This window comes from Mytilus trossulus, chromosome 12 (assembly GCF_036588685.1).
Source record: "Mytilus trossulus isolate FHL-02 chromosome 12, PNRI_Mtr1.1.1.hap1, whole genome shotgun sequence".
Lineage (NCBI taxonomy): Eukaryota > Metazoa > Mollusca > Bivalvia > Mytilida > Mytilidae > Mytilus > Mytilus trossulus.
This window is the reverse complement of record NC_086384.1, coordinates 19,137,493-19,164,183: the sequence shown is the minus strand read 5'-3', so window position 1 is coordinate 19,164,183 and position 26,691 is coordinate 19,137,493. Positions and strand designations below refer to the sequence as shown.

Genomic DNA, 26,691 nt, shown 5'->3' with positions numbered 1-26,691 from the left:
AAATGAAAGTTTGTAAATTCAACCAGGTATACATGATTTATCTTCCAACAGGTGCTTTTACTAATTATATAAATTTACAATTTAAATTTACAATTTAAAACTTTTTGAATTTTATGAAATACTAAGGCTTTTCTACCTCAGACATAGATTACCTAAGCTGTATTTGGCAAAACTTTTAGGAATTTTGGTTCTCAATGCTCTTCAACCTAAAACTTTATTTTGCCTTTTTAACTTTTTTTGATTCAAGCGTCACTGATGAGTCTTTTGTAGACGAAACGCGTGTCTGAAGTATATACTAAATTTAGTCCTGGTATCTATGATGAGTTTTTTTACCGAAAAAAAATGGCATCTCATAGCAAATACACTTCATAATGTCACGATCCCCCAGAATGACTGCAGGTCAAGTAAACAACTCAAAACGTTTTATATACATCATTTTCTGAAAATCATATTTAAGAATCCCATGATCATTATCTTTGATCTGACAATTATCCCACATAATTATTCTTTGAATAACTATCCCTATATTATGCATGTTATATTTGTGCACTAGTTTCTAAATTTACAGTAATATAATACAATTATGAAATTATGAAAATGAATACAGTCAAGTATGTAGTGTGATAAATGAATCTATAAAAAATGCATTCAAAGCTAATATGATACATTATATTTCATGATTTTTTTCCCAAAAACAAATAACTACGAAACCAACATTTTCTTTAGGGTCGTTCAAAAATAAAACATTTAAAGACTTGAGAGGAACCTTTTTTTTATAAAGCAGCCTCCAAATTTTTTTTTTTTTCCTCGTACTTAAAAATTCTAAAGAAATTGAAATCACCCAGTTGAATCAATATGTGTCCCATCACCCTATCAATTTTGGAACAGCCCCAATGTACACTCATACAACAATTATAAAACCATATTAAGTATGTGTAGCCTTTTAAAAAAAGTTAATCACATAGCCATTGAAAGGTCACATGAAAATGCTATTAGAACTTGTTTAGAAAAATTGAGGGTATAAAAAGTTTGTAAGGAATTAAACCCTTCTGAGAATCATTACTAAGTATCTCATGGAATACTCAGTGGCAGATCCAGAGGGGGGTTCCAGGGGTTGGAAACCCCCCCCCCCTTTTTTTTGGCCGATAAATGCATTTGAATGGGACATATAGTTGGAACCCCCCCTTCAACCTGGGTTGGGAACCCCCTTTTAAAATGGCTGGATCCACCCCTGGAATACTGCACCTATAGGTATAAAACAAAAAATTGACCCCATTTTTCTTATCCTTTATCTTTTCTTATTCTTATATGATTGATATTAGAAAATACAATAACAGACAAACTTAAATGTCTTGTGTGCTGAAAGTATATTTATCATTTGGACACCATGATGTTTTTAAAACAAGTTAAAATCTTCAAACAAAGTTAAAAAAAATACAAACAACATTAATAAAAGGTAACTATGTATTGGTAAACATCAAGGTAATTCTGGACAGGAAGAGGTAGTAGTCTCTGTTGATGCATTCTGGGAAGATAATTCTAATGCTGATGAACTCTCTGTTTTTAACTTCTTTTTGGCACGGGTGTCTGCTAATACTTGCTCTACTGTTCTACGATCACGTTTGTTTTCACTAGGAACTGCAAAAACAATAATATATCTTAGCATTATCAATAAACTTTGATTTGAGGTAAGAATTACATGTGAAATAGAAAAAAAATTCTAGAAAATAAATAAAATGCACAAGTTTGAGGACATGATTGCCCCTGCTAAATTTTAAATTTAATATGTAAAAATACCTTTGGGATAGAAGAATGGTTGGAAAGTCAGTCAAGGATAACACTATTTCATTATTGGTTATGACATTAGAGAACTGATTTTTTTTTTGATTGATTGGGTGAAAGGTTATGCATGAAGTTGAGTTTTAAAAGAAGTATAATTTTTACGTGCCTATTTGTAGCCTTTATAAAGTCTACACAATCAAATATCCAAGAAAATTAAAATTTTCATCAAATAACAAACAATGTTCTTAACAAGTATAAATGAAATGTTTTTTTCACTGACAGATAAAAGTGACTGTTCAACATGTACTTAAGGAATGACTGTAATATTATTCTGTCTATGAAGAAATAACTTAAAAAATTTGGTGCACACTGCATAATGTGCGAAGTGGGTTATTTAACAGTGTGCACCACATTTTTTATGTTATTTCCAATAGACAGAAAAAATATTACAGTCATTTCTTATAATTTAATTCTAAATTCTGTTTTAAACTGTAGAAAACCATGAAAAAAACATTGATACATCATGGTCACATGACTAAATTTTGTCTATGGGCTGATAACAAAATAATGTCAGCCAATCAGAAGACATGTTACATCCAAAATTAAATTATAAGAATATAAATCAGAACATTTAACATTTTCATAACATATCTAAAAGAAAAAATGTTTGAACATTCTTATAAAAAAAAAAAAAAATTTCATATCGAAATACAACTGGATTACGCCTTTGAAAACCAAACAATTATATTCAACAACATTTTTATAATTTTACCAATTAAATTTACTCTTAACTTTACTTGACAGGATTATGATGGTGAAGGTAGTCAAACAAAACTATTTTGTATTAATTGTACTAAATGGAAAACAGTTGTGCCTTTTTGGTTACCAGCAATTAATTGTTTACAGATTACAGTCATAAATAAAAGACAGCTATCTAAACAATAACTTTTTAACACTATGTGGAATTATGTATTTTCATGGATACCATATTTCATGGATTGAAGAAAACCTGCATTTTCGTGGTTTTGCATAAGTTGACATACAACCCTAAAGAAAATTTGCAGGCATTATTAATTTAGATGAGATCACTTTGAATTGAAAAGAAGAGTGAAAACTTTTTTTTGTCTACAAAAATCAAACTGCTGGATAGCACCTGTAGAAAGTTTACTTTCCGCATATTGCAGATCCCGGAAGTAGTGTTTATTCGTCATTTTCAAATAAAATTGAAATTTTTGATTTATCGATGAAAATTCACTACATTTTTATTCAAGCTGTATGCTATTAAAATTAAAGGCTCAAAATTTCAAAAGCATCTTTCTATTTCAAATACCAGTACTACATTATCTAGAAGTAGAACACACTTCCTAAAATAAGATAGTCTGTCTCTTTTCCGGTTACAGGCCGATGCCTCATTAAAGTTTATTGCTATAGCAAGCTATAGCAAACTTTTCCAAAAACCTGCTGTTCTTACCAAAACCATATGATCTGTTAGCTAGTGTCTGTTTAGCTCCATCTTTGGCTGATTCATCTCCAATCAGATGTTTGTATTTATCCTTGTAATTTGATACTGGAATAACTTTCTCTGTCTTTTTATTGGAATCTGCTTCTGCCTGCAATCTATCGATTTCCTGTTAAAGGGATGAAGAATCATCAAAGAATAACTTCAAACTGATATTCATCATATCAAAAGGAGTAGGGGCAATAAGGCCCTTATTTGGCCCAAAAATTACTGCAAATTTAAAAGTTATCATACATATTTTTAAATTACTGAAAACTTGACTAAGGTATAAGGTACTAAGAAAAACAAAACAAATTTGTCATCAAACAAGTTACCATGGCAATGAATTATGACCTAATTTGCATATTTTGTTAAATTTCGTGATTTTCCTTGTTTTTTCATCAAATTTTAAGTATATTTTAGATTGAAAAAGTATGTGCGCACCCAAGAAACAACTTTATATTTGGTGAGATTATGCCAATAGTAATAATACAGCTTCTGTTAAATTATTTTGTTGTTTCTCGGCTGCGCAGGATGTTTCCTCAACGGAAATAATGATAAAAAACTGCATATATTCTGTATTTTTCATCGTTTTTGTGAAAACAATACATATTATGACGTAGTTGTGACGTCATCAGATACAAATCTTTCTGTTTTCAATTTATATTTCTTGACCCTATGTATTTCTAAACATTATGTGCCAATTTGAAATGGTTATCAAACATTTTATTTTCTTGGGCCAAAACTAGGCCTTAATGCCCCTACTCCTTTGCTTGGAATCAATCTAATGTGTAATATCTTTTCAACATAATTTTAACTAGGTTTCAGAAGAAAAATGGTAATTAATTTGGTGAAGCATGGCAGTCGGCTGCAAAATATTTTAGTGCTATAGTCCTTGATAGATTTTTAAAAATAGCACTTCGTCATTTCCTTGTAATAATCTATGAACTGCTCAAAAAATATTATTTAAATTTTATTATGTTGTTATTGACTATAAATTTAAGTCAATTTTGATATTGACAATTCACACTATTACTGTTCGTGAGTTATTGATATAATGTAAATATATACGTTGTCAATTCTATGCAATAATGTATGCATTGTTCAAGAAATGCTTTTCAAATTTTACTAGCATGTAGGTGATAACAAAATTGATGTCAAGTGCAAAATTGACAACTATCCCAATTATCTTTCAGAAAATGTGGTCCTTGAAAGATTGTCATTTCCATGTACTAATATATGAACTGTTTTTGGGCATACGATACAGTTTCAGGGGAGGTAATGACGTTAAATAACGAAAATTAATATTTTTTGTGACGTCAAACTATAACTTGTCGGGAAAAGATTCAGTTTTCAACTGATTTTGATCATTCAAACTTATTTAACTAGAAAACAAAGCCATGGACCCCTTTTTAAAAAACGAGTTCATGGATCTCTTTTTAAAAAATGCCATTTGGCTTGATTACGCGAGAAGATAATGTGTGCCAATTTTCATGAAAACGTAAATAGTGCATTTTTTAAAAATTTCATAATTATACAGCAAAAATTGATGTTTTTTCTACAATCATTGATAAATATGAGTTATTTCTGAATAAACCAGATGCTCCGCAGGTCGCAGCTTTATACGACTGCAGAGTTCAAACCCTGAACAGTTAGGGCAAGTATGGACACAACATTCAAGCTTGCTACAGCTCTGAATTTGGATTGTGATTAAATAGTTGACACATCATCGGTTTCTAATAGAATGAAAATGGTCTAAGAACTTAAATTTAAAAACTTAAAAAATTTAAATTGGAAATTAACCTTTTATGGCCCAATATTCAAAATCTAAATACATGGTTAGATTCAGCATATCAAAGAACCCCAAGAATTCAGTTTTTGTTGAAATCAAACAAAAAAAAAAGGTTTAATTTTGGACCCCGATTTGGACCAACTTGAAAACTGTCAAAAATCTAAGTACATGTTTAGATTCAGCATAATATCAAAGAACCCCAAGAATTCAATTTTTCTTAAAATCAAACCAAGTTTCATTTTGGACCTTTTGGACCCTAATGTAGACAATGGGACCAAAAATTAAGAATCTAAATACACAGTCTGATTCTGCATATCAAAGAACCCCAATTATTCAATTTTTGATGAAATCAAACAAAGTTTAATTTTGGACCCTTTGGGCCCCTTATTCCTAAACTGTTGGGACCAAAACTCCAAAAATCAATCCCAACCTTCCTTTTATGGTCATAAACCTCAATGTGTTTAAATTTCAGAGATTTCTATTTACTAATACTAAAGTTATGGAGCAAAAACCAAGAAAAATGCTTATTTGGGTCTCTTTTTGGCCCCCAATTCCTAAACTGTTGGGACCAAAACTCCAAAAAATCAATCGCAACCTTCCTTTTGTGTTCATAAACCTTGTGTTTAAATTTCATAGATTTCTTTTCGTTTATACTTAAGTTATTGCGTGAAAACCAAGAAAATGCTTATTTGGCCCCTAATTCCTAAACCCTTGGGACCAAAACTCTGAAAATCAATCCCAACCTCCCCTTTGTAGTCATAAACCAAGTGTTTAAATTTTATAGATTTCAATTCCCTTAAACTAAAGTTAAAGTGCGAAAACCAATATGTCTTGGCCGAACTCGATGACAACGACGCCAACGTCATACCAACATACGAATAAAATTGTATAAATTTTTGTTTGGATACTTTTAAAATACAGAAATTACAAATTATTCAACAAAAAACAATTTGTGTAAACCTTTTAAAACAAAAAAAGTTATGTCTTTCTTTCAAAAGAGAAAATAAGGCCACAAATCAGAATTTTTAGCAAATATATAAACACAATTTCGACCTCATTATACTCAAAAAGTAGCACATGAAGGTATATTTTTTATTACATATTGAATCAAGTAAAAAATAAACTTTATGGAAATTTTTATCAAAACGTGAATACAGGATCAAAACTGTATTGTATGTCCTTAACAAATGCTTTTACTGATGACAAAAATGAGATCAATTTTAAATTGATGATTTTGACCTTTGGTGTTCATTAGTTGTTAGTGCTTTATAAATTGGAAATTAGGTGCAGAATGTTGCAGATTAAACAAGCTTGAAAGTGCCTTCAAACGAGAAAACCCAATTTTTGTTATAGTAATGTGTTCTTGTGTTGTGCTGTTTCACCACTGTCCAGGTTTAGGCGGAGATTTTGATATTTCCAATCTTAAATCTGGTCCCAGTACTTACCTTTTGTTTTGCTGCTAATTTTGCTTTTTCTGGGTCCCATTCCTCCCCTTTCCTGTAAGCCTGTAATTCGTCATCAGTAGGAGCAAATTCCTGTAAATATAAGTACAAAAAAAATGTACAATGTACAGTATATATTGTGTTTTTTCTTCAACTAATATTTTCATTGCCACCTTTGACTTTGTACCTAATCACCTTTTCAGGTACATCCTTAACCAATTATTTTGGATGACTCTTTTTTAATACCCCATCACACATTGCATTTTTTTTTAATCATTAATAACAAAATTATTTGTTACAACCCTTTTTTCAAATTGAAAACAAATATATGATTATGTAGTTTTCATCCAACCAATGTTTCCCTGGAATAGCCTTCATAACACATATTTTTTGTATTTGATCATTTAAAGATGATTAATTAGAACATTTCGATTCCAGAGATATGTTTGTTGAGGAAGATAGAATTGAGTAAGACAATAATGGAACCAAAATCTTAGTGATTGGTTTTCAATTGAAAAGTTGGTCAAGAAATATTTTTGCATGATTTTACGTGAGATAACAATCGCATGAAAATAATTATTAATACCAGGAAATAAATTCAAATAATCATCCTATTATTGCTGTTCCTTCATTTTCACAAATGATAAAAGGTCTCTAACGAAACGATGAAATAGCGCAGCATCCAGATGAAGATAAGGATAAAAGTAAATTTGAAATACCATCAAGTTTCAAAAAATTATAGCAGCACATTCATAACACAATCTATTAGAAAATCAATTCAGGAATAAAGCATCCCATAACCATGTTGCTAAAATGTCCTAAGGATAACACATATATGGTTAATTCAAAGGCTTTCAACATGTCCAACTCCTAATGTTGCATCGAAGGTGGGATCCACATTTTTTTAATTCTTAGATTGGGACCCTGGCGTATGAGTGTAATGGGTAACTCTACCACATTTTTTTAAAAAATTCTTAGATTGTGACCCTGGGGTATGAAGGGTACGGTATCTCTACCTTCTTCCAACACATCACGTATCTGTCCTGTTCTTCTACTCCAAAGGAAAATGATGTCAACCCAGCCACATCTGTCACTTCATGGCTGAAATAAAAAGGCAGACTTTTAACATGTGTTTTGGGTTTTAGGTCCTTTATATTTTTAGATCTTTTAGTCTTTGAAATACAATTGATATTTTTTTAATTTCATCCTATTTGTGTCTGAATTTACATTATGATTATCAGATAATTTTTTGACTTATGAGTTTGCATGTCCCAATGGTATCTTTTGCCTCTCTTATATCTAACTGCAACTGATAAAACAAGAATAAGTATTAAATCTACAGCTCACTAATGTGTATGTATCCAGTTTTTATAGAAGCTTTAAAATTGTCAATTGGCTTCTGGTTGCATGTAATAAAATCTAATAACAATTGTTTACTTAAAGATGCATATTGTTCAAACCTGCAATTAACCAATGGATTTGCTAAAAAGATTGAACAGTTACTTGCTACATTAAATTTTTCACATGTTTGGAAAAATCATGATACTATATCAAAAAGGCATTTATTATCATGATTATATATGCAATTCATACCAAACGTAATGAAAGATATCTTAATTATTGGAAAGAAAATATATTTTGTGATAATAAATCAGAACACAGTAATAAGCTGAGAACATACAGACAGATTAAAGAAAATTATCAATTGGAAACATATTTATTGTTAAATATAGATAGAAAAATAATTGGGCATTTTGTTAAAATTTGCATTAGTAATAGTGTTTTTAGAATTGAACAAGGGTGTCACACTAAAACCCCTGTAGAAGAAAGAATTTGTCCTTAGTGTCTCATAGAAGTAGAAGATGAATTTCATTTCACTTTAAAATGTACAAAACTAAATATAATACTCTAATGATATCCTGGCTAAAGAATTAAGTAAACAGGATGTTGATGAGCAACTAATCTGAAAACATTTCAAGTTTCAGGATGTTCATATTTATAGTTCTCTTAAAAAATGTGACTTATATTTCATACATGTCTTTAATGTCAATGTAAGCATTAGGTAAACAGCCAATTGATGAGTGATGCATCTAAAACCATATTACATGATAAAGTATCTGAAACCACATCACATGATAAAAGTATCTGAAGCCACATCACATGATAAAGTATCTGAAACCACATCACATGATAAAGTATCTGAAACCACATCACATGATAAAGAATCTGAAACCACATCACATGATAAAGTATCTGAAACCACATCACATGATAAAGTATCTAAAACCATATTACATGATAAAGTATCTGAAACCACATCACATGATAAAGTAAATGAAACCACATCACATGATAAAGTATCTGAAACCACATTCACATGATTAAGTATCTGAAACCACATCACATGATTAAAGTATCTGAAACCACATCACATGATTAAAGTATCTGAAACCACATCACATGATAAAGTATGCAGACATGAAGCCTGATTACATGTGAAATAAATCTCTTGAATGCACATGATGCAGGTCCCTTTAAATATATACAAAAACAAATTATTACTGGGTTATTAAATTTTAGAATGTATAAGTAATAGGTACACTGGAAATAAACTCATCATAGATACCAGGAGTAAATTCAGTATATACGCCAGACGCGTTTTGTCTTCAAAAGACTGATCAGTGACGCTCGAATTCAAAAAGTTTAAAAGGCCAAATAAAGTACCAAGTTGAAGAGCATTAAGAACCAAAATTCCTAAAAGTGTTGCCAAATAAAGCTAAGGTAATCTATGCATGAGGTAGAAAAGCCTTAGTATTTCGAAAAATTCAAAAATTTGTAAACAGTAAATTTATAAATTTGAAGTTGATGATTGATGAATCTGAAGCTGCATCACACAGTATTATAGTATGTTCTGATTTGTAGTTCCTGGGTAAAAATTCAGGAAAATCTGATTTGTAGTTCCTGGGTAAAATTTCAAGAAAATCTGATTTGTAGTTCTTGGGTAAAATTTCCGGAAAATCTGATTTGTAGTTCCTGGGTAAAATTTCAGGAAAATCTGATTTGTATTTCCTGGATAAAATTTCAGGAAAATCTGATTTGTAGTTCCTGGGTAAAATTGGAATGTGCAGATGCCCTGAAGTATATTTATAACTTACACAATAGCTCTATAGACCTTATCCATTACTTCAAACTTGAACTTCTGTTTCTGTGGATCTTTAATGAATTCATGTATCCTTTTCTGTATCTGAAAAAGTCATTAAATGTTTCAAATAATGTTGTTCATGTTGCTAATGTACACTAAATATTTCATGGGATATTTCTATTCATCCAAAATCTTAACTTGAAAAACTTTGTTTTTTTCATAGGAAAATATTTTTCCTTTTAATATTTGTACAATAAATCTTTGTATCTTGTTTCAAAATATGACCAATGACCTTTTCTATACAGTTGAAACGTAGAATAAGTTTATTCTGAAGTGAACAATTAAAGTTATATATATGCGAAATTACAGTTTTGACTCTCAATTTCAAAATTCATTATAAATGGAAATACAATCGTATTAAACCACATGTACCATGTGTACATTCTGATGATACAGTTTTTGGTAAAGGTTACAAGCTACAAGGAAATTGTGGTCACATTAATATTAAGTACAAATCTTCATCTTTATCATGTTTGTGATTTTTTCTTTCAAATAACTAAATATATATGTTATTTTTTTACATTCATCATGTTCATCTGATCCTACCTTTTCTCTAAATACAACCAACTTTTTCTTATCAGCTTCTTGCTGTTTTTCAATCATCGCTTTCTGAGCTACAAAATATCGGAACCTTTGAAATGAAGAGGTTAATTATTGAGCAGTTCAATTAGATCATTTGAAAATTCATAAAGCATAAAAGTTTGGGATTTTATCAATTCTATATATCAGATTCATTTCCCCTTAGATATACTACAAAGCAAAATTATATCCGGGTGAAATTTGATATGGAGGAAAAAATGTCACAGTAGTCGTTGTTATTCTTTTATCCGGAGGAAAATATTTACTTGGGATATGTTTTCCTTTGCCGTGAAATTCTATCTGGGTAGTTAATTTATTGAACAGTTATAAGAAAAAACTTATCCTTTACATATACTATGAAATAATAATAGTGTATTTGAATTAAAGCTAAATTGTTTAAAAAAAATATATTATCATGTGAAATAATTTCGAAAAATTATTGAAAAAATTTCCTTAAATATTCTTTAAAAAGAAAATTATCATGAAACATATTGATGAGAAAGAAAACCAGAAGTAATTTCAAAGATTGTAATGGTGAAATAATATCATGATTAAATAAGGTAAGTGAAATACTAAGTTTTGTAAAAGTGAGTTATTTTCAGATTTATATATATAAGTTGCATAATTACTACTGTTAACAGTAATGGAAGAATTTGATTATGATGATACTTTTAACTATATAAATAGTTTTGTCTGGGGACAAATATGTAGTTGTTGTATATATGGAAACCAGATAAAGCATAGCATAGTAATATATTGGAACAAAAGCAATTTTAACAGCAGGATAGTATTTATCTGTGAAATATTATCCTTCTTATTAAATTATAATGTAAGTCATCTTTTTATATAAATGAATATATGAAAAAAAGATTCAAGGAAAAAAATCACTATGAAATAGATTCAGGAAATATATTATATTAATAATATCTTTTAAATATAAATTGCTGATAATTACCTCCCTTTGTTAAATTATGCAAATTTGTTCTACCTTCGTGAAACATTTTATAATTATTGTCAGGTATATATTGATTGTGATTAACTGGTTTAGTAGTTAATGGGACTCTATTTCACAAGGTTCTGTGAAATATGATGCGGCAATTATATACCGATAAATACTATCCCCATAACACAGATAGATTTTCACTACTCTGGAAGAAAACTACCTGTGAAATGCCATGCCTGGAAAAAAATTACTGTGACAAATTATCCCAAGGATAAAATATCAGAGTAAGAAATAAACCGTTACATAGAGGGGACAGAAGTTGTTCGGGACATATTTTGGTGGGTTTTCTATGTACAAATGTATAGATGTATTTACACTTGTATGCAAATTTGTCCGCCATTACGTAGAATCATACAGGTTCCCGTAAACTTTGACATAACAATTCAAAACATTTGACGTCACAATAGAAAAGTAATTGTTCCTTGACGTCAAAAGGTTATTTGGAGGCGATCTAAGGTTATTTGGAGACAAAATTCAGCTAAATACCAAAAATGTAAATACGTTTATTGGTTTCACTATATTATTGATTTTCTGTTACTTTTCCTACTTTAACAGTAGCTTTGTCGATTAATTCTAACTCATGACTTTGAATGTATCTTTGACAGGCTTTGTCATGTTTGTCTGGGTTTTTTTTACAACTTTTTGCTTATAAAAAATACCCTTTCATTTATACTATAGCATAATATATATCATTTATAGATGTTTTCCCCTTCAATGGCATCAATTATTTCTATGAAGACTCTCCTTGAATATTCTGAGTTGTCATTATGATTACAAGCAATACTACCTGACGTTTTGACAGCCCAAATAGTCTTATTTTGTTTTGTTAAAAAGGTCCGAGTTAACTACAGGCCGAGTTGTCTCGCCCCCATAACATAGCAAATTTTCACACCCATAAAATATGCAATTTATGGTCATTATAAGTAACAAAGCTTATTCCATGGCCACATACCTTTGACCTTTTTCCTTTCTGCATCATTTAATGACGGTGGTTTTTCCATTGAGCCCATAATTGATCCCAGTAAATCCATGTTCTTTGTGAGATAATGTTTCGTCACGAAAAACTTCGGCCATACTGCCAGAGCTGTGGTATTCACCATACACGGTCATTCAAAACTTGAGAAAAAAAAACAATTATAAAAGGAATCATGTAAAAAATGACAAAAAGAACACAGTTACTTAAAATATTAGATGGTGAATGAAAATTGTGATACTTTTGAATAAATTTTATATTATTTTTATTTTGCATGTAGGATATCAATAATTACAACTGGTACCTAGTTTACCGCCTGTAGCATACGCTTTGATACTGTTCCCAGAGTTGAGGGATCACCTTGGGAAAGGGACACTATGAGTGTTCTAAGTTGCTTAAGACCCTCTATCGTGAGAGGAACAAAACAAATAATTTCCTTATCGACAAAACAGAATGCTCTTGCAACAAAGACTTTGCAGTCTGGTATGATTGTAGATATATAAGACATCAAAAAGTTCTTAAAAAAACAACCATGAAATTATGCTATACTCTAGTCTCTACCATAGAGGGGGGATAGGAGGGGTCCTGATCCCAAAATCCCAGTGTTAAAAACAAAAAATCCCGAAATCCAGGACTTTTAAAAAACACGAAATCCAGAGGTCACGAAATTGGAAAAAAATAATTCCCCGGATCCTGAAAGTTGTCTCGCCCCCATAACAAGGGTAGGTGCTTGAGGACAAGACCCTGTGTTGAGCCCGCATTAGTCCTTCCTCTTTATTATCAATATCGTTTATCCCTTTTTTGTAAATACAGTGATCAAGTTGAACCACCTATAAGACATTGAAGTGCTTGCATTAAGCGCTGAGAGCTTCAAAATTGCTCTTGTATACTGTCAATTAATGTACGGTGCTCTCTCTACCATTATTTAAAAGCCAGTAATGGTAACCACATGGTACTTGTAGATCCCTGATTTTTGTTGAGCCTTCGACTATAGTCAAAAAAGTGAAACATATCGATCCTACATTCCGTCGGCGGCGTCCACAAATATATATATATTCACTCTGTGGTTAAAGTATTTGAAATTTTAATAACTCTCTTGAAATATCCTGGATTTCTACCAAACTTGGACAGAAGCTTGTTTATGTTCATAAGATAGTATCCAGTAGTAAATTTTGTAAAAATAAAATTCCATTTTTCTGTATTTTCCTTTTAAATGGACTTAGTTTTTCTGCCAGGAACCATAACATCCACTCTGTGGTTAAAGTTTTTAAAATTTTAATAACTTTCTTAAACTATCCTGGAACTGTACGAAACTTGGCCAGAAGCTTGTTTATGATCAGAAGATAGTATCCAGAAGTAAATTTTGTAAAAATAAAATAAAATTTTTCCCGTGTTTTCTTATAAACATGATAAATGGACTTAGTTTTTCTTCCAGTTGCATTTCATACAGTCTGCAGTTAAAGTCATATGAAACCTCAAATCAAAAAAAAATATTGCATATGTTTTTTATAACTCAATGGATAGTTTTTATTATAAAACTTATGTACATATACTTTTTTCTGAAGAAAACTCTTTAATTTATTCATATTTAGAAGAAGTTTACTTTATTTGAATTGCTTCCTTCCAGCAAGCAATTCCCCCGACATATTTTCCGTATGCAAGGTGACCTCAGTGTGACCCATCTCGTAAAAATCCGGTGACCACAATACGCATGGATGTCCCTTAAAATAAACTATTATCTGAGTTTACATGTTAAACATGTGCTCAATTTCCATGCTTATTTGTTTATTTTTCGTCGATTGATGACAAACAGGTGACAATCGTTAAACTTCGGCTACAAACACAAACTTTAATTACCTGCCATATTTTCACAACAAAACTGACCAATTGAAAAAAAAATTGACGATCATACGAAATTTACACGAAAAAAATGATAAATTCGAGCACAGAAGACTTAGTTTATGATTTTTATATGCATTGGTTCAAGAATTGGAAGAACATTATTTTTCACCGGTCACTCCTTTCTTATGACTCTAAAGATTTTAAAACATTTTTAAGATTCTTAAACTAGCTTGGATGTTTTACCAAACTTGGACAGAAGCTTCTGACAATCAAAAGATAGTATCAAGAGGAATAATTTTATTGATTTTTTTCATCATTTTTGTTGAGTGTGTGATTAACAGCAAAAGAAGGCGAGACACTGGGTTCCGCGGAACCCTTACAAATTTTTTAAAATATACATGTATCAACTATCTGTACCATATGAATACCAATATTTAGGCCATATTTTTACTGAAGAAAATTGTTGCCAAAATGTTATTTCAGAATACATGCAACAAAGTAAAATTAACAAAAAGTGTTGGGTATTGCCAATCTGATAGTTGTTTACACCTCTTTTGAGATTTGTTACATGTTTATACAAGTATTTACATAATTTTGTACCTTTTTATCTGATACAATATAACTTTTCCTTGCTTTACATCAAATGCTTACAATTCTCAACCTTTGATATACTGATTATTATTTTAATTTTTATACCTAAACATGCTAAAGATTAAACCTGAGACTACATATACATATACAAAAGAAGATGTGGTATGATTGCCAATGAGACAACTATCCACAAAACACCAAAATGACACAAACATTAACAATTATAGGTCACCGTACGGCCTTCAACAATGAGCAAAGCCCATAACGCATATGGACCATAATTTGCTATTGGGCTCCGTTTCCTATAACTATAGAAAAGTGATAAAATGTGAATTACTGTAAGAAAAGTTGCAACTACATCTAAAGATGCCATTATTTTTATCAACATACAAGTGTATGCTACTCTTCCCTAGAATTTTTTTTAAAATATACAAATTTCAAAGATTCTATAACCGTATTTTTGTGTCGTTTCTCGCGTTACTTATTGCTTCCGAAGAGCATAACGCTGACTGATTTATAGATAATCGTCACCGGCAAATTCGTAACTTTTGCTTTCAAATAACAAAGAACATCGACCAATAAGAATAGTGAGAAGAAAATGCCGAGAACTATAAGTATTTATGTAGCAGATGTAAGAACAGTGGCGTAATTTTTTTGTCCGATTTCGTAACGCAATTTTTAGATGATGTAATCTGCTTTGTTGTAATAGAATTCTTAAAAACAATATGCAAATATGAACTCTCGCGAGATGTTCAAACAGGTAAATCCGAGATGATTTACATTCTTGTTTTGATCTTCGTAATAATTAAGTAAGAAAATTACGTTGTCGTTATGCGTTACATTTCACACGAAACAGAAGTCCAGTTATTTATTAAAATTGTTTTTGTCCTTTAGTTCTAACCATTTCCGGTCATACGTGAAACATGTGACTAACATGTGATAACGCCATTACGGCCGGATGTACGAAATACTAGGTCTAAACATTGTTTTTGTTTCCAACGGGATGTTAGCAAACATAATCTGAAGACTTGTTTTGTCTTGTTTAAAAGAGGAAAATACAATTGTCAAAGAGATTGCGCCGGTGGTCTGTTATTTTTCCTATGTGCATAATGTTACATACGATCCTGTGTGAAAATAAATGCCCAATGACTTGACAAAATCGATTTCATATTTGACAGACGTTAGAACACACTTCGTTTCCCGATAATGACGTGAAGAGTCCTTGGAAAAATCAATCGAAATTACGTCTCTTATCATTGTACCAATGCTCGTTGGATTGATTTAACTTCAGCAGTAAATATTACTGGATATTTTAGGTGAATAAATATAATTTAATAACAAATACATGTTAATAAACCATTACACTTAGAATGTACAAAGTTGGAATCCTGTCACAGTTTTTAATTAATATTTTTTATTCATGTTCTGCAAACACTTATCAGAAACGCAATAAACTTGTCAAAGGAGAAGTAAACTTTTACCATGCATGACTTGAAAGGAAGTACTTTATTTATTTTAGCCCACTAAAGTAGGTTAAATGTGGAAACCATGTAGATGGTGTACAGGTCACAAGTATCACATTGTGCCTATTTTAAAGATTTTAATTCCAAGTTAAAAGTTTTTTTCTTTACTGGATTTAAAGAATGTTACATTGCCAATAATTTGGAATAAATTGTATATACCTGGAATATCAAAACCAAATATAAATACATTTTTTTTGCTTAAACATCAAGATACAACGATTATGGTATCCTGTATCAATGGAGAAAATATGGAAAATATGAATAAATTGTACTAATTGTTTTCAAAACAAGCACATATTTAGGAGTTTTATAATACTGTTACATTTAAGATGGATTTTAAGAAAAAGTATACTGTTCGGATTATTTTAAGCAGATTTTGCAATAAAATAAAACTAAAAAAATGCTTTCGGTTTCTTATGGTTTCCTGTCAGGTTTAAAAAAAACTTTAATATAACATTGAAAATAGATTTTAAATATTAACATGAAGCAAGTAACACTAGTAATGGTGTTTATTTATGCCTTTTGAATTATATTGTGCAAAATAAAGAAAATAAAGATTGGTTTCCTGTTTGGTTTCATGTCACGTAAACGGTGAATCAAAATGTATTAATTTTTTCTCGAAAAACTCAATTGTTCCATTCATACTATTCTAACACCAACACAACCCACAAAATAAAAGTTAAAGTTTTAATTTAGAACTTATAAAAAAGGATACAAAAAGAAACCAAAGGCCGAATACCAAATTATGGTCCATATAGTCAGCTATAAAAGGCCCAGATAAGACAATGTAAAACAATTAAAGCGAGAAAACTAACAGCCTTATTTATGTAAAAAAATTAACGAAAAACAAATATGTAACACATAAACAAACGACAACCACTGAATTACAGGCTCCTGATATACACAATATATAATTTACATTCACAGTAGCAACTTAACCAAACTAGATGTGCATTTAGGCAATTAATGTTTCCCTCAGAAATGCACAAGAGTAAACTCATTATTATCATGCATGATTATATTGAAGAGCTGAAAAATTAACATTAGAGATTCATTTATTTATGGTAACCAATTTTGTTTGATATTTCACAATTGGTTATTGCTAGATGAACATTTAACTTTGTGATTTATGAATTTCATTTGGCCAATGTGCAAAATATAAAAAAAATCAAACTTTTTCTATCATTTATGGTTGACCTACATATAAACTACACTGATACAGCACAGGAATGGGAATAATACAAATGATAATTAATCTACAGCACATGATACTCCTTATAATTACAGGTATTGTCAGACAAATGGGAGGAGGTGGAGGGCCCCCTACGATGATAAAAACAGCTTCGAGGAGTGTCTACAATACTCTCAAAGATGAATTTGTATGTATTATGTAATAGATATATAGGATTTTAGAGGTCCACATACAGTCAGGGGTACTACTTGTTCAAGTTTATTTTATTTACTTGAAGAAGTAAAAAAAAATATACATATATAAGTAAATAAATAATGTTTAAATAAGCTCCCCTTAATTTTCTCAAAAATTTACTTGTATAAGTAAAAGTTTCTTACAATCCCACTAAAATCCTCAAGTTTTGATATGCAAAATCATACCTTTAATGATTTTTCCCAGGTTTGCTTAATTTTTTTTTATTAAAGTTCAATGTTTCATCTCATTAGTTCAACAAATAAACTGATTGCACAAAGATCTTAAGTATTTGCGCAAGGCCTTCAAAAATTGCTCCTTGGGGGCTTGTAAATGAGCAGTGTTCTGAAGATAACAAACAAATGGGAATTTCATTGTCCATGAAATTGCACTGAAATGATTAGTAAAGATATCTGCAAAGAGCAGATAATTCAAAATTCTATTAGAGCAAAGAAATCCTAAGAATTCAATAAAAGAAGATAGGATAACTTTTTTACTTCTACAAGTAAAAAAATCTGAATGTCTAAGGGACATAACTCAGCCAATATTTTTTTTTACATATTCATGTAAATAAAATTCACTTGTATAAGTATCCTACAAATTTACTTATATGTGTATATATTTTTTTACTTCTTCAAGTAAATAAAAATCACTTAAATAAGTAGTACCCCTGACTGACATAACTTAGAAGGATAAATTTATGTGTATATATCACCTTATTTCTTGTAAGATGCTCTACAGATAATTCCCCCTTCTCAACATAATTGAAACCTTAAATGATATTAGTTATGACATTGTATAAAGAAAAATCTGAAATTTAAACATTTTACTTATATCTTTTAAGATTTATTTTTGTTATGAACTATGTTCAGTGACAGTAGTATGCAGAATGGAATTATCTTTATTTTAAGTTGTCTCCCCTGTTTACAGATAAAATATCAGTAACAGAATGACTTACAATAAATCTGTTCTTTTAAGTTATCTCCCTTGTTTACAAATACATGTCATAGCAAACAGTGACATACTGTTTATTGTGACTTTAATTTTATCTCCCTTTATTTTATAGCATTTCTTTTTCTGGGTAGGAGCTATACCATGTATATTGATAGTAGCAGCATTCAACATCTTTGGTGGTTTGTATTAATTACTGTTACTATAGGAAGATGTGGTATGAGTGCCAATGAGACAACTCTCCATCCAAATAACAATTTATAAAAGTAAACAATCATAGGTCAAGGTACAGCCTTCAACACGGAGCCTTGTCTCACACCGAACAACAAGCTATAAAGGGCCCCAAAATTACTAACTTGTAAAACCATTCAAACAGAAAAACCAATGGTCTAATCTATATAAAAAACTGAGAAACACATATGAATTACGTAAACAAAGGACAACTACTGTACATCTATTCCTGACTTAGGACAGATGTTAGTTTAAAGCTCCTCTAACTCAAAATATTACAAAAATAATTTTCTCTGAAACAAATGTGCCAAATTAGGCCTCAATCATCATTTGTACAACTATCCAACTTTTTGACTAATATGGCCAAAAGATTTGAAGGTATAAAAAGCAAAATATTGTCTTTTATTTTTAAAACATAAAGGAAAATCTGATGTGAACATTTTTTTCTTCAAAATTGATAGACAATGCAACTATTTATAATATATATGTTATTGTTGATTTTTACCAGTTTCTCTCTTTGCTAATGATTTTGAACACGATTGACAAGAGATTGTAATAATAAACTTGTTAAAGGCTCTTTCAAGTTTAATCATTATATTTGAATTAAACAACTTAATTGATGTCATGGAATATCCAATTAAACCTTGAATATTATAATATTTGCTGTAAGAGAATACTATTCTTCAAACTGTAACAGTAAAATATATATATTTGTTATAAATTTAATTACAACCTGTGAATCTGAATGTTTGCAAAATTCCTTAGCTCTAGAAAATAAGGTTGTTAACTTTTTATATTTAGGTCAAGGAGAATTGACAGATATACCAGAAGGTTACCAGCCTCATCATTGGGAATATGAAAAGGTAGAGTAATAGAGTTTATCTTACCTCCTATACATTTCTAGGAATATGATTGGTTAAAAGCGTCCTCATGGAAACCGTGTATATTTGATATTAGGTAAGTAGGTAGGCGGGGCTTATTTCATACACGGTTAGTAGTGGAGTTACGTCCCTTTATTGTCGAGCCTTCGACTTCGACTTCATTTTACTTATAAATGGACTTAGTTTTTTCTGCGAGGAAACATTACATTCACTCTGTGGTTAAAGTTTTTAGAATTTTAATAACTTTCTTAAATAAACTATCCTGGGTTTGTACCTAACTTGGACAGAAGCTTATTTATGATCATAAGATAGTATCCAGAAGTAAATTTTGTAAAAAGATAACTTCATTTTTTCTGTATTTTACTTTCCAGTTAACATTACATACAGTCTGCAGTTAAAGTTTTTAAAACATTTATTAGATTCATGAACTATCTTGAATTTTTACCAAACTTGGACAGAAGCTTTTTACGATCAAAAGATAGTATCAACAGGAATAATTTTATTGATTTTTTTCCTCATTTTTGTTGAGCCTGTGATTAACAGCAAAAGTAGGCAAGACACTGGGTTCCGCGGAACCCTTACAAATTTTATTCCATATAAGGTAGTAGGGAGACGGGGCTTATTTCATACACAGTTAGTAGTGGTGTTACGTCCCTTTAGAAAAACAAAACAGTACTGAGAAAAAATCTTGAAGGTTTCAACAGACGAAGAAATCGATGATTAAGATTGAAATAAATTCATAAAACACTAAAAATCTAACAAGTTGTCATTGATGGCATCTGTTTTTGTAGGATCAATGGAGTAGTTTCTTAATCATGTTAATGCTAACTGTTATGAAGACTTGCTCATTTTGATAGGTCAATGGTTTAATTTTACATGTTAAGATAGTCGGTAAGATAAATTCGTTACATAGTGTGCTAGTGACGTATTAGGGTATATATGGGGTCAGTAAATTCCATATGGGGATTCGAGCTTCACTCTCACCCCATATGGAATTTACTGACCCTATATATATACTGTATTAGGTCACTAGCACACTATGTAACTAATAATACTGGCATGTGTAGGTAATCATTGCAAGGTTTTTGGGATACGATTTCATAAACAGCAATCAAAATGGGAATGACTTGATATCTAAATCTTCCATAAAATATAGTTCATTAATTATAACATTCTATTCATCCTATCCATGAACATTTATATAGAGATTTATCAATGTAATTTATGTTCAGATATTCAAGGCACAAAATGATGTTACTCTTGTAAAGAAAATAACCATAACTTTTGCAAGGTGCAGGAATCTAATATCTGCTCTAAAATTATAAATGATGTCATTGTTATAGTCATCTCAATTTAAAAATTGCAGTTATCTTCCTTTGTCTAGAATTGCTGTTAAATCAACTACAACCAATGCAATACCCACTGACAAGTTGACGTAAATTTACCCTCAGTGCCTACAAGCACTTTGATTATTAATGTAAATAATGCATCTGTGTGAGTATCACAACAATTATAACATGCAGATTTCTGATGCATACATCTACATGTATGTATGCAGATTTTCCTTAAATTGCAATAATAAAATTATTTGTCCATTCTTTACAATTTGCAATATATTTGAATTTTTAAGTACATGCATACGAATGATTCTCCTTTATTTCTGAAATTCAATTTCAATAGAATTTACATGAATTGTACTTTTTTTTAACCTCTTGATTTTCATAATTGCAAAGATTAAAAGTTTTGTTTAAGACATATTGCTTTATATATTGCACAGTGAATGTAAGCGTTATCACTAAAGTTTCTTTAAATGCAAGTGCATTTGAAGTGTTTTTTGTCGAGCCTTCGACTTTAGTCGAAAAAGCGAGACTAAGCGATCCTACATTCCGTCGTCGGCGTTGTCGTCGGCGGCGTCCACAAATATTCACTCTGTGGTTAAAGTTTTTGAAATTTTAATAACTTTCTTTAACTATACTGGATTTCTACCACACTTGGACAGAAGCTTGTTTATGATCATAAGATAGTATCCAGAAGTAAATTTTGTAAAAAAATAAATCCATTTTTTCCATATTTTTACTTTTATAGCGAACCCTATTGAACCTTTCTATAGATTCACCTGCAAGTTACCTGTCCATTTAAACTTTTGGCAGTTCTATTGTCCCATCTAACAAATACAACAGGTATTGTTCTCTGTATAGTTTTTTCACCAGGACCTTTAAATTTCTTCTAAGAGAAATATATCACTCTTTGATTAATTTACCTGAGTAAAAAATTTATCTGCTAAATTAGATGGAAGTAACATGTGTACTATTTATAAAAAACTGTATATGAGTTTGAATGTATTATATTTTCAATCTGTTGAATGTAAACACTGATTCAAACATTAATAAAAGTTGATTCCTAAAAAAAATTAACATTATTCCTATTTCCAAAAAAAATTGATAAAAAAAACCTAAAAATGTTGATGTTTACATATTAAGGCCTTCTTAAAAGTATTCTATAACGAAACAAAAACTAAAAAATACAAATTTTCATACGAACAATACTTTTTATTTTAAAAACAAACTGTTTATGATTAAGTTATTATTTATTTTGAACATATTGAAAAAAATATTATAAATGTTTAATAAACACGAAATCACAGGCATTTTTTTTTATGTGAAACATGTAATTTCTATCAATTTAGCAGATAAATTTTCTACTGAGGTAGATTAATCAATGAGTGATATATTTCTCTAAGAAGAAATTTAAAGGTCTGAGTGAATAAACTATACAGAGAACAATACCTGTTGTATTTGTTAGATGGGACAATAGAACTGCCAAAAGTTTAAATGGACAGGTAACTTGCAGGTGAATCTATAGAAAGGTTCAATAGGGTTCGCTATAAATGGACTTAGTTTTTTCTGCAGGGAAACATTACATTCACTCTGTGGTTAAAATTTTTGAAATTTTAATACCTTTCTTAAACTAACCTGGGTTTGTACCAAACTTTGACAGAAGCTTATTTATGATCATAAGATAGTATCCAGAAGTAAATTTTGTAAAAAGATAACTCCATTTTTTTTGTATTTTACTTTTAAATGGACTTAGATTTTCTTCCAGTTAACATTACATACAGTCTGAAGTTAAAGTTTTCAAAATATTTAGTAGATTCATTAACTATCCTAAATTTTTACCAGACTTGGACAGAAGCTGCTCAACAATCATAAGATAGTATCAAGAGGAATATTCTTATTGATTTTTTTCCTCATTTTTGTTGAGCCTGCGATTTACAGCAAAAGTAGGCGAGACACTGGGTTCCGCGGAACCCTTACAAATTTTAAGTTATAAATTAAAGATACAGCTATTCAAATAATTAATAATACCAGTTCTGATTCAATGGCGGATCCAGGAATTTTCATAATTTGGGGCCCACTGACTGACCTTTGAGGGGGCCCGCTTCAGTCACGCTTCAGTGATTCCCTATATAGGCAACCAAATTTTTTCCCCAAAAGGGGGGCCCGGTCCCCCCCTTAAATCCACCTCTGTGATTCAATGAGCATCTGGTTAGTTATAAATTAAAGATACAGCTATTCAAATAATTAATAATACCAGTTCTGATTCAATGAAGATATATACAACATTTTGTTATTTCAGCATCCCATAAGACGATTCATTGCTAAACATTTTACAGCACCTATGGAAAAAATATATGAACAGAACCTCCACTATCAATGGATGGATAATGCGAAAAATGAGCAGAGGTATAGTAATTGCACAGAAACTTTATTCGCTAACCTGATTGAAAGGGTCAAGCCAACATTCTCATCCCTCAAAACTGTCTTAATAGTACATCCGTCATTTGTAAACTTTTACAAAAATCTTTTTTCTCTGAAAATGCTGGATAAATAGACCAATTTTGAGTTTTTCTTTCACCAGAAAAAAAACTTTTATTTATGTGCGCCTTTATGATATCATCTACCAGATAGAGGGGAATCGCCTGTATCCCTGCAGTATTAACTTTCATTGAGTGTCTGAGTGATCGTCATTGTGCAGGATAAACTAGATATAATTTTTGTTCTGTATGTACTTAATCACAATTCCCTAATGACAGCAGTGCTGATTGTTAATTATGAGAGGTCAGTATGATAAATAATACATGCAATATAGCATCATTGTTTTCCAACAACTCGCTCAACATGTTAACGGAGGTAATGATGCCCCTAAATGCACAAATGATGTACACTATAACCAAAAAACAGTTTTTGACAGAAGTGTATCAAATTCGAAAGTTGTCTATTGATGCTAATTTTAGCCACACTTATCATTACGCTGTCTTGTTTAAATGTTTCCCACATGGCTGACAAGGTCATATAATATAGAATATGGCAAAATGCAAGTTTTTGCTATTTATCTGAGATTTAAACCTGAAAAACTGGTCACCTTAGTGTTAAAATAATATATCAAATAAGTTTATATATAAAAGAGGACATCTACTGAATTTCGGACACGTGCATGCATAAGTAGTGGAGTTTATCTAAACCCTACGACTTCTGGGGTAAAGATTGTATGAAATGTAATCAAAACCCTATGTTAACAACTTGATATCTTAATCTTCCATTGCTTATCACTACCTTTTGATATACAAAATATAGTACATTGACCAAAACATTTTAAACATTCTATCCATGAACATTTCCAGAAATTTATCAAAGTCATTATATGCTCAGATATTCAAGTCACAAAATGATCTGTCAAAAAAATTACATAACTTTTGCAAGGTGCTGAAATATCTGTTCTTAAAATGTAAATGATGTCATTGTTATAAAAATTTAAAGTTATCTCCCATTGTTCAAATTATAGTTGAATCAACAACAACCATGATTTATTGATATAAATGCAATATTTAATTTTACTTCCTTCTGATAAATAAACACAATCTTTACCCTTCTGTGCTTATAAGCACTTTGATTAATTTTTACCATGCACACAATTAATTTCATGAATATATTTTTTTTTAATTTAAAATCACAAAAATACTGAATTCGCAGGAAAATCAAAACTGGAAAGTCCCAAATCAAATGGCAAAATCAAAAGCACAAACACATCAAATGAATGGATAACAACTGTCATATTTCTGACTTGATACAACTATATTGTACATGTTGTATGGAATATAAAAATTCACACTTTTTTGGCATTTTGTGTTTACCGTTTCATGGCAGCTAAAATTTCTTGTAAATTGATTGATATTTCTTTATATTTTTAGAATTTTAGCACGTAAGATTAGAACAATGATGAGAGAAAACCAGGATTATAAGGCTTGGTATTATATACCAGTTGATGTCAAAGGAAAAGAAGAAGCCGCAGGACATAGAAGGGCTTTCGAAAAGAGACACAGTTACACGGAATAGTCATGTGACCATAATAGGGACCTTGTTAGCTTCAGAATTGTTCAGTAAAAAAGTACAAATTCTAGATCTGTTATTAATATGGTTTGGTATAAATTGACAGGAATTTATACAGAATTTTATGATTAAAAAAAGTTGAAATAAAGTTAATTATTCGTATTGTAAAAAAAAAGATATTCTGTCAGAGAATAATTAGGAATTTTGGTGTCACTTTTTATGCTCAGATATGTTCATCATCACTGAACTAGTATATATTTGTTTAGGGGCCAGCTGAAGGACGCCTCCGGGTGCTGGAATTTCTCGCTACATTGAAGACCTACTGTTGGTGACCTTCTGCTGTTGTCTGCTCTATGGTCGGATTGTTGTCTCTTTGACAAGTTCCCCATTTCCATTCTCAATTTTATTTTGCATCACTTGCTATTCAGTGCTGATACAAATGTTAGCCTTTTGGTTTTACAATTTTTGATGGTGCTCCTTACATTGAGGGTGCTCCTGACATTGGATTATCCACTAAGAGGTAGTTTCTATTTGGGAAAGTATTAGAACTGTCTTCATGTTAATTTTAACCTTTTAAAAATTGGAATATTATCAAGTTCAGATTTCTTTAGGCATCAGTATTTTTATGCCCCTGACAGAAAGCATTAAAGTTTATTCTTGCCTGTCTGAATGTAAGGAAATTGATTTCTGCACTCTGTTAACATTACTTTGCCTAAATCAAATGTTATGACACCCCGTATGACACACAATACTTTTTATCTTAAATTACAGATTTTGAGTTAGGTTGCGTCATTTGCACCATTTTTAGTTATGTCTTTTTGAATATTTATATATGGAAATTGCAGACTTTTCTAAAAGTTGTGGCATTCTTTTATTCATCACAAACTAGTCAAAACTTTTACTTAATTTGTTTTCGCTTTTGGGGTCGGGGAAAGCGAAAGGACGGTCGGGAAAGAGACTTCTTTGCCCAAGTCGCCTGGTAGCGTGAGACCTGATTTTATCATTAGATCACGGATATGAATCGCAAATATAAATCAATATGCAGACACCTTATATTTCAGGCATTTCACATTCAATCTTTTATGGTAAATTCTATACAAAAACAAAATATCAGAATTCACCCCATAAGCTAACCAAACATTTAAACAGACTTATTCAGAAGGGATGGAGTTGGGATACTGTTGTCAGTTTATTAAAGATGGCATATGTTGGTACTTATATTGATTCACTCATAGGGTCTTTGCATTGCAAATAAACACATTTATTCTAAACCCAGTTGTTGGCATGATATATATGGATTATTTTCTTCTCATATATGACGGTGTGATACTAAACCCTTGATGGGAGTGATTGCACTGTATTTTCATATGATGAAGACAATTTTTCAATCAGTTTAACTGAAATCTGGAGATAACATGTCAGTAACTGGTAGTAGTTCTTTGTTAATTTGTGCATCTTTGTCATTTTGTTAAGTTTCTTTTCTTACCTATTCTGACATCAGACTCTGACTTCTTTTAAACTGAGTTTTACTGTGCGTATTACTCTGGGTTGTTTATTCTACATTTGCTACAGGTATAGGAGAGGGTTGAGA

The 26,691-nt window shown here is 30.5% G+C and overlaps 2 protein-coding genes across 2 annotated transcripts; one reads left to right on the top strand and one right to left on the bottom strand.

The window, feature by feature from the left end:
* Positions 1–1,450: 1,450 nt before the first annotated feature.
* On the bottom strand, positions 1,451–12,383 carry LOC134693105 (sperm-associated antigen 7 homolog). Its single transcript, XM_063553814.1, has 7 exons — positions 12,251–12,383; positions 10,263–10,330; positions 9,670–9,758; positions 7,531–7,615; positions 6,518–6,607; positions 3,254–3,410; positions 1,451–1,638 (listed from the first exon to the last, which is right to left on the bottom strand). Exons 1-7 carry the CDS (start codon positions 12,327–12,329, stop codon positions 1,478–1,480), a joined length of 729 nt encoding a protein of 242 aa, XP_063409884.1. The 5' UTR covers positions 12,330–12,383; the 3' UTR covers positions 1,451–1,477.
* A 172-nt stretch (positions 12,384–12,555) lies between these two features.
* LOC134693103 (NADH dehydrogenase [ubiquinone] 1 beta subcomplex subunit 5, mitochondrial-like) lies at positions 12,556–25,253 on the top strand. Its single transcript, XM_063553811.1, has 6 exons — positions 12,556–12,754; positions 17,515–17,606; positions 18,717–18,783; positions 19,634–19,695; positions 23,350–23,456; positions 24,962–25,253. Exons 1-6 carry the CDS (start codon positions 12,649–12,651, stop codon positions 25,104–25,106), a joined length of 579 nt encoding a protein of 192 aa, XP_063409881.1. The 5' UTR covers positions 12,556–12,648; the 3' UTR covers positions 25,107–25,253.
* The last annotated feature ends 1,438 nt before the right edge of the window (positions 25,254–26,691 follow it).

Excerpts from the sequence above, each read along its gene's own strand:
- LOC134693105 (XM_063553814.1), bottom strand. The coding sequence starts at position 12,329 with ATGGATTTACTGGGATCAATTATGGGCTCAATGGAAAAACCACCGTCA. Across the intron at positions 3,411-6,517 it reads AATTAGCAGCAAAACAAAAG|GAAATCGATAGATTGCAGGC; the intron begins GTAAGTACTGGG and ends TCCCTTTAACAG. Across the intron at positions 1,639-3,253 it reads TAACAGATCATATGGTTTTG|TTCCTAGTGAAAACAAACGT; the intron begins GTAAGAACAGCA and ends TTGTTTTTGCAG.
- LOC134693103 (XM_063553811.1), top strand. The coding sequence starts at position 12,649 with ATGAGTGTTCTAAGTTGCTTAAGACCCTCTATCGTGAGAGGAACAAAA. Across the intron at positions 12,755-17,514 it reads AACAAAGACTTTGCAGTCTG|GTATTGTCAGACAAATGGGA; the intron begins GTATGATTGTAG and ends TTATAATTACAG. Across the intron at positions 17,607-18,716 it reads ATACTCTCAAAGATGAATTT|CATTTCTTTTTCTGGGTAGG; the intron begins GTATGTATTATG and ends TTTATTTTATAG.